This window comes from Colobus angolensis, unplaced genomic scaffold, assembly GCF_000951035.1.
Source record: "Colobus angolensis palliatus isolate OR3802 unplaced genomic scaffold, Cang.pa_1.0 Scaffold101, whole genome shotgun sequence".
Lineage (NCBI taxonomy): Eukaryota > Metazoa > Chordata > Mammalia > Primates > Cercopithecidae > Colobus > Colobus angolensis.
This window is the reverse complement of record NW_012111031.1, coordinates 754,022-763,398: the sequence shown is the minus strand read 5'-3', so window position 1 is coordinate 763,398 and position 9,377 is coordinate 754,022. Positions and strand designations below refer to the sequence as shown.

Genomic DNA, 9,377 nt, shown 5'->3' with positions numbered 1-9,377 from the left:
TCAGGTGATCCACCTGCCTCAACCTCCCAAAGTGCTGGGATTACTAGGCATGAGCCACCGCATCTGGCCATTGATCATGATCTTCAGGTGATCCACCTGCCTCAACCTCCCAAAGTGCTGGGATTACTAGGCATGAGCCACCGCATCTGGCCATTGATCATGATCTTCACTCTGCATTGTCTCCTAACCTGCAAATGGTTCTGGGTTCTCAGTAAACTTTTATTCTTTAGATGCCACTAAGAAGTCTTCCCTGGTTTATCCCCTAGATCGGGGTCCCCAACCCCCGGACTCTATTAGGAATGGGCAGCACAGCAGGTGAGCAGTGGGCAAGTGAGCATTACCATTTGGGCTCTGCCTCCTGTTAGATCAGCAGCAGCATCAGATTCTTATAGAAGCACAAACCCTACTGTGAACTGTGCATGCAAGGGGTCTAGGTTATGTGCTCCTACTCTAATGCCTGATGACCTGAGATGGAAAAGTTTCATCTGAAACCATCCCAACCACCTCTACCAATCCATCGAAAAACTGTCTTCCACAAAACCAGCCTGGTGCCAAAAAGGCTGGGGATGGCTGCCCTAAATTCATTTACTTTCTGCCAAACAAAGGGAGGAAAGAATCCAACTAAAGTTAATTTTGTAACAAATAGTATTTAGATAGAATGTTACAAGAAAGACTAAATGTAACAGAGACAAAATGAAAAGCGTAACTTTCAAACAAGAACTGAAAGAAATCATACTGCATTATAGAACTATAGACAAAACTGAAGAAAGCAAATCAGATCCACTGGTTATACATTTAAATAAAATGTTATTAAATAATACACAAATCCTTAATAAAATCTGCATAACTGTTCTGTGACCAATTACAATTTTTTAAAATATTTCATGAATGTGTAGAAATTAAGCCTCTTAACCTTTCTAGGCCTTTACCTACAAAATGAGGAAAATTGACTAAACTTCTAAAATAATTTCCATTCTAAAGCCCTATGAAAATAATAATAAAACTACTGACAGTAATTAAAACTTGTCAGTAGATGCAAATGTTCAATTTTTTTAAGAGTGTGTATTTTAAAATTCACTAAGCTTCACACTTCAGATTTGTGTATTTAAATTATATCTCAGTAAAAATGTTAGAGAAAGATCAGAAAATACAAACCAAAACAAAATTCTTTTAAAAATTAGTATTTTGTTTAAAGTCTGGCAACCATGGCAAACTTTTACAGACTAACAGTAAGACTAAACAAATATAAAGTTTATATGAGGGAATTACTTTTTTAAGCTGAGTACAATGGCAAGAGCCTGCAGTCCCAGCTCCTCCAAAGGCTATGGTGGGAAGACTGCTTGAGCCCAGGAGTTCAAGACCAGCCTGGGTAACAGAGAGAGACTTTGCATCTAAAAATTTTTTAAATTAAAAAGCCCTAAAAAACAAGAAAAGTCCACCAAGACTAATTGTAGAGTATAAATCTGAGTCAAAGTTATTATAGTCAAAAATCATTTTATATATTTGAGAAACATTTCAAATTATAAAATATTATATAATCTCTTTGGAGAAATTTATGACATGAACATGACGAAACAAGACTAAATAATCCTTTTAACTAATTTTGACCACAAATGACCTTAATTCAAAATATATAAGTTCAGTTCTGTCAAATATTAGATTTGTTGCTAAGCTTTTAATTTCCAGCTGTATATAATTTAATACATAATTATCGACATTGTCCTATATCTAAAGAAAGTAAAACGCTCTTTAAAGGAGAAGTAGAATCTATTATTTGTTTTTTTTGTTTTTTTTTTGTTTTGAGACAGCCTATTGCCCAAGCTGGAGTGCAGTGGCACCATCTCAGCTCACTGCAATCTCCACCTCCGGGGTTCAAGCAATTCTCCAACCGGGAAAGTTCCGAGTAGCTAGGACTACCAGCACATGCCACCACACCCAGCTAATTTTTTTTTTTTTTTTTTTTTTTAGTAGAGACAGGGTTTCACCATACTGTCTAGGCTGGTTTCAAACTCCTGACCTCAAGTGATCCATCTGCCTTAGCCTCCCAAAGTGCTGGGATTACAGGCGTGAACCATGGCACCTGGCCTATTTTTGACTTTTGCATTTAAGATTTGTTTCAAACAATTTCTAATTAAGAATGCAACAATGGCCGGGTGCGCTGGCTCACGCCTGTAAATCCCAGCCCTTTGGGAGGTTGAGGTGGGCGGATTACCCGAGGTCAGGAGTTTGAGACCAGCTTGGCCAACATAGCGAAACCCCCTCTCTGCTAAAAATACATAAAAGTAAGCTGAGGGTGGTGGCGGGAGCCTGTAATCCCAGCTACTTAGGAGGCTGAAACAGGAGAATTGCTTGAACCTGGGAGGCAGAGGTTGCAGTGAGCCAAGATTACACCATTGCAGTCCAGCCTGGGCAACAAGAGTGAAACCACCTCAAAAAAAAAAAAAGAAGGCAGTAACGTCCTTAGGATAGTTCATTTTTCTTTTCTTTCTTTTTTTTTTTTTTTAGTTCATGACTGGAGGATTTTTCTCTTTTACAAAACAGATTTAGAGTATAAAATTCTGAAGAAATATTGTAGCAAATGTTTTGAAAGAAAATAAAATCTGGGTTTGGGGATATTCCTTTCCATTTAAATTATAGCACCATTAAATTAATGCTCTATAGGAAATAAATCATATTCCTTTTGTACTACTTTGAGCTGTTAAATCTTATTAAAATATCCCTTGATTTACTCAACAGATGTGCTCCTAAAAGCTTCCCTGCAAATCAAACTTGTGTAAATCTCATCTAAAACGCACTAGGGGGAGCTCCCTATTTGAAAGAATCCTAAAGCATGTGCTTTTTTCACATAAGTATTCTTGCAAAAGAATAACTTTCTGACTTATCTGCTACATCATTTAAATTGTTTTCATTTAACACTTCTTTAAAAATACCATCCTATGCTTATTAAATGCCACTGAGACAACTTTGGCCAAGTTATATTACTTTTCTTTCACAGCTGCTTTTCTGGGATATAATACAAAGCTCAAGTCAAAATATACACTTCATGACACTAACAGATTTTTAAAGCAAGTAATAATCAGCTTTAAAGATTTTTATAATTTTAATTTCAAATTTAAAGCTGAAAAAAATAGAAAACTAGAGGTAAATATACTAACCTTTTGGGGGAAAAGGATGCTTTTGTCTAGTGAGCACATCCTAATTTTTAACGTACATTTTAAATATATCATCCCATTTAAATCTCTCATCAATTCTATATTAAAGGTACAATGGCTTCATTACTGCCAACTTGGAATAAGAAGCAGCAGAGGCTCAAAATAGTAATGTGAATGCTCAATGTTACATAATAATTCAATGGCAAGGCCAAGATTGGGATTCCAATTCTCACGTTTCCAGCCATTGCTCTTCTTTTACACAATAAAGATGGGGAAAAAATATTTAAGCAAGTTTGACAGGAGAGTGCCCTCTCCACTAACAATAATTATTGAGGTTCAAAAGTTCAGGGATTTGTAGAGACCATTCAACGGGGAAAGGGCAGTCTCTTCAACATATGGTAGTGGAGACCGGATATCCATATGCAAAAGAATGAAGTTGGACCCTTACCTTATACCATATACAAAAATTAATTCAAAATAGATTAAAGACCTAAACAGAAGATCTAAAGCTATAAAACTCTTAAAAGAAAACACAGGAGAAAAGCTTAAGTGACATTGGGTTTAGCAATGATTTTGTGGAAGACACCAAAGGTACAGGCAATAAAAGTAAAAATACATAAATTGGACCATATAAAAATTAAAAACTTTGTGTATTGAAGAAACAACAGAGTGAAAAAGCAAACTACATAATGGGAGAAAATATTTGCAAATCATATATCTGATACGGGATTAATATCCAGAAAATATAAAGAAATCCTAAAACTCAACAACAAAAAACAATTTTAAAATGGGCAAAGGACTTGTCTTCAAAGACTATGTACAAATGGCCAACAAGCGTATGTTAATGCTTAACATAAATAATTAGGGAAATGTAAATAAAAACCACAGTGAGATACGACCTCACACCCATTAGGATGGCTAATGTCAAAGAAAAATAGAAAATTGTGTTAGTGAAGATATACAGAAAGTGTAACCCTTGTGCACTGTTGGTAGGAATGTAAAATGGTACAACTGCTATGAAAAACAGTATGGTACTTCCTCAAAAAATTTAAAATGGAATTACAATATGATCCAGTAATTTCATTTCAGGGTATATATCCAAAAGAACTAGAAGCAGGATCTCAAAAAGCTATTTACACACACATGTTCATTGCAGCATTATTCACAACAGCCAAGAAGTGGAAGCAACCAAATGACTATCAAGGGATATGTGGACAAGTAAAATGTGGTACATACAATAGAGTATTATTCAGCCTTAAAAAGGATGAAAATTCTGACATGCTAAAACATAAATGAATGTTGAGAACATTATGGTAAGTGAAATGAGCCTGTCTAAAAAGGCAAATACTGTACGATTTCACTTAACTGTGATATCCAGAGTAGACAAATTCATAAAAACAGAAATTAGAATAGAGGTTTCCAGGGACTGGGAGTTACTCGACATACAGTTTCAACTTTGCAAGATAAAAAAGTTCTAGATATTGGTTGCACAGCAATATGAATATACTGAACACTCTGAATTGCACACTTAAAATGGTTAAGATGGTAAATTTTGTCAGGTGTTTCTTACCACAATTTAAAAAAAATTTTTAATTAAAGGAATTAAAAAATTTACAAAATACCATTCATCATTGTGTTTCCAGTTTATATTCAACACAGCAGTATTTCAGGTATAGTAATTAACTTACTTTCATTTGAAAAGATGTCTATAGCTTAATAAATATCAAACTCTTATTCATACATTTGTTGATAATCTAAGATAAACCAAACACCTAAATGGAAATGGAGTTCTCACTACTTCACCTGCCAGCCTTCAAAGCCTGTATTTCACACCATCTATTAAATGAATACTATTTAGGTAAAGGAAAAAAAAGTAGTATTAGAACTATAACTGTATTATCTCCTAAGTTTACAAAGTAGACCTTTATGCTCAAAAATAAAATTAAAATTTTTTTCCCCGAGAATCATTAAATTTGACATTGTCTGAAAGCCACCATTTTTCAATGAGGTAAACATTCACCACAGAAACTCCTGAAAAAATTAAGCACATATTTTATCTCCTTTTAAGATATCTGTCAAGGATTGTCTTCACCGAGGGCACATAGTAGGAAAGGTGCCATTCTAACTCCTGGAACAATTTAATTAGTACTAGTATACTTCAGGTAGCAGGGGTGTGGAGTCAGGTCAGTAACAAAAATGGACTTGCAGGCCAGAGTAAGATTTATCGGCTAATCTTAACTAACCTAACTTACCGAAAAAAAGACAATGTTGAAAATATTGGACTGCGCACTGTGGCTCACGCCTATAATCCTAGCACTCTGGGAGGCCAAGGCAGGCGGATCACCTAAGTTCAGGAGTTCGAGACCAACCTGACCAGAAACCCAGCCTCCACTAAAAATTCAAAATTAACCAGACATGGTGGCTCAAGTCTCTAATCTCAACTGCTCAGGAGGCTGAAGCACGAGAATGGCTTGAACCCGGGAGGAGGAGGCTGCGGTGAGCCGAGATCACGCCACTGTACTCCAGTCTCGGCAACAAGAGAGAAACTCTGTCTCAAAAAAAGAATATATATATATATAGATGGAAAACAGGATGACCTATAACAATACGAAAATTAACTCATCTACATATAAAACTTTAATCAGATCTCTCACATTTTATACATTTCCTAATTTTAGATATTAAGGCTGGTTCAGACTTTCAGCAGCTCTCAAAGGATCAGTGTTATCTGAAACTCTGTTGAACACATGTGAAAAAATTATGTATCAAATTTATCTGCAATTATATGCAATTTAATGAAGTACTGCTATAAAGGAAAAGATTGACTGAAGGCTACACATCGTTCCATTACTGTAGAAATATCAGTAAATGGTACTGATTATCAAAATTAAATATTTATAAGAACATCTATAGGCATGGAATTTGTTAGAAGAATATCCAAAGTGCTTGAGGAAAACATTCACTAAGAACCATTCTTTTTTCTCAGCTACTTTAACCTTACTAATGCCCTGCAAATTCTGACAGCATCCTAGCTAATAATTCAAAGATGTTTTATCTGTAGGTATGTTAACTAAGTTAACAAATGCAATACAGGTTTAATAGTCTTGTAATTAGTTATGAAAAATCATATATGTGCATGTATGTGGGAGAATGGTGGATATCTATATAAATATACAAACATATATATTAACCCATAGACATTTAAGAAAGTAATTCAGAACATTAAAGTTTTTAGATATTCTATAAAATATATATGTTCTATCTTCCACCTAATCTTTTCTCATTTCCTTCAACTACTAACATTACATACAAGTAGTACTGTGAACGCCACAGATCCTAGTATAGAGCAGGAAAGGGGAAATACTTATGTAAAGACATTGAAGTTACAAAATAAAAGTCTTCCACAGAAAACAGGCAGATACAAAGTACTTTTACAAAGAAGAAAACACATGAACAATATTTAGTATTAAATATTTGAGGCATCCAAAATTCCTAATCATTTATCCTTTTTGTGAACAGAAAACGTGAAATGTTTAAATCAGACAGTTTTATGATGAAAAAAATCTTCTGCAAGAATGTTTTCTTCCTATTAAATACTCTTTACTCAAATTATCATTTTCATTTGAAAACAGTGGCTCATTTTAAGGCTAGCGTCATTTTTAATGTGCCAATTCAAGACATAAGCATTAATATTATGCCTTGCAATCTTTGCTGATTCATCAAAATAAGGGAGAAGCATCATCCCTCCCTGTTATTGAATAAATCCTAACATGCAAAAACATCCCAATCTCCAGGTTTTTCTCTTGGTCAAAGTGGTAACAGCACAGGACCACCTTTCCCTCAAAGTTTTTATAAGCCTTACAGACAAGAACTAAAGTGTTCTCTGGGGGCAGATATCAACTGGGAAAATGAAAATACAGGTTTAAATTACAAATGTCCCCAGCCTCTCCATGACAAGCAGTTTTTCAAAGGAAGCAATCTAAGAAGTATTTGTGCTAGGTAGCAGGAGGTGAATGTGTCCAAATGCCTTGACCACTTATGAAACGTGATGCAGAAAAAGAGGAAACTAATAGTTCTGCCATACACTAACAGCATGACAACCAAATCAAAGTAACCAAATAATGGCAAGTTTTAAATATCTCTTTGAACTCAAAGAGGTAAGGATGAAAACTTTAAGCAATAAGACTGTGTTGTGCTACATATCACAAAGAAATATAAAAGAGAAAGAAATCCACTACTATTTTACAGAAACAAACCAAAAAGTTCATTGCAAATCTACCTAAATTACTAAAAGTTGCAAAATAAAAGCAGCAGAGATGGGAAAAACAGAAAAGTATTAATGTAGTAAGAAAGTACATATTTACCTAATTAAACGATGGAAGTTCAATTTGGTAAGCTCACTCTGAATTTCAATGTATACTTTAAATGTTATAGGACTAAATTCAGCTATTTCCAAAGATATTAAGCACTGAAGTTATCTCTAAGAAGCTTAAAATTTCTTAAAACAGAAACAAGTTCATTTCCTTCAATAGGAAGCAAATAAAAGTTGTAGTCACAGAGAGAATTTCCCTGAAATGTATGAAACTCACAAAACTAGGGACTGTGGGACTTGGGAAAAGAACACAACATATACCCAATATGTAATTATAGGAATAGTGCTTTTCACTACAACCTAAGAATTGAGCTCCTTGGAAATAATATTCCTTTGTTACATGTAACGTTATATGTTGTTCAGTATCTCTTATTTCCAGGGCAAAGATATCATAAAATGTTACAATGGACCACCCTGCATTATTCCTTAGTGAATTGTTGTTGATTTAAAGCTTCTCTCATCCTCAAATAGATGAAAGTAAGTGAAATAAAAGGACCTGTGGGGGTTAAGAAACGAAGAGTTCTTTCATATTTTCCAGCAGTCTTTTTTGCCAAGGGTTTGGAATTTAAATTAAAACTCTGGGCCTGAAATTTAATCCAGAATTCTTCCTGCAATAGTTAATTGTGTATGCTTCAAAAGGAGAAAACTTTCTCAGCCAGTGACTGTATTCCAGTGAAAATCTTCTTACCTTTCAGAATAGTTATACAGCATGATCACATTAAACCCTGATGCAACAAACAGATTAATTTCCTCTAACATCTTTACTAATATAGAAATGAAGACCACTAACTAGTGTCTGTAAGTCACTACAATAGTTGCACACACAACTTGAGTGTGGTGAGGTAGGATGCTTTCCCTTTTAGGTCTTTAGTGAACTTTCAAGGGATTAAAATCAATGTATGTCAAATTGTTAGCAAAAGATTCAGATTCTAATCCTGAATACAAATGCATTTTAAAGGGGGAAAAAATGAGGGATGTAAAACATATATAGTAGAGTTTTGCCTTTGAACAATGTGCATATTCTATTTTAATCTGGAATGTTTTATACTTGCATTTCATGTTATGTAGTTTTTGGATTGGACTGTGTTTTTCCACAAAATGAAAAATCAACTATTTTGCCACCTTATTATTCAACCTACCTGCCCATAGTTGTCTATGCCAGTTACTAATCTATTTAAATTTAATAAATCAAAAGCTGTCCTTAGGGATTGGCCAAGAGTCGTAAGTCCTTCAGCCTGAAGGTTTTTCAGTTCATTCATAAACGTTGCATGGTTTTCTTTCCATCCAGCCTGAAAAGAAAAATGTAAGATTTTTTTTTTTTTTTTATTTTTTAAAGCCATGTACACACAGCCGTTATAATCTGACATTCACCAAGTAGCAGCTTCACTTTTGGTTGGTTTGGCTTGGTTAACGTGTTAATACTGTACCACTGCTGAGGAAACTCTCCTCCAAAGGTAGCCCAGGAATAAACCTGCTTCCTCTCTAGGTTTTGGTAGTTAACAACCTTAATACTTTATAACTTCACTGACAAATTTACTACCTAATCTAATACCCAAAATTTGGGTATGTGAACGTACTAGTGGAAGCAGACGGGAGCCAGACTTAGGAAGTTAACCTGCAGCTGTCCCACCGGCCCTCTTAGGACGAATTTGACAAGACCAATCCTGGCAGCCCCGTATTTGGCTCCCGTTGCGGGCCGGGCCGATTCCCCTTTAATGCAAACCGGGGCTGTGCGCGGCCGGGCCCGGCTGTCACTCCGGCTAACTTGAATAAATATCCCCCACAGTTCATTGCTGCCGCTCACGCCGCGGAGGGGAAATGTCGGCCATGTTGATCGCAGCGCCGCCGCCGCC

General features: G+C 35.3%; 1 protein-coding gene across 2 annotated transcripts in view; it reads right to left on the bottom strand.

Moving 5' to 3' along the window:
- The window catches only part of INTS6 (integrator complex subunit 6), a 103,870-nt gene that overhangs the window by 93,022 nt on the left and 1,471 nt on the right, over nt 1–9,377 (bottom strand). Inside the window, exons 1-2 of one of the 2 annotated variants that reach the window (XM_011939110.1) lie at nt 9,140–9,203; nt 8,664–8,813 (exon numbers count right to left, since the gene is read on the bottom strand). In XM_011939110.1, coding sequence (XP_011794500.1) covers nt 8,664–8,783 — 120 coding nt within the window. In that variant the 5' untranslated portion in view covers nt 8,784–8,813; nt 9,140–9,203. Of the gene's footprint in view, nt 1–8,663; nt 8,878–9,139; nt 9,204–9,377 lie in introns of those variants that run through there. The other variant, XM_011939102.1, reaches the window with a different exon arrangement.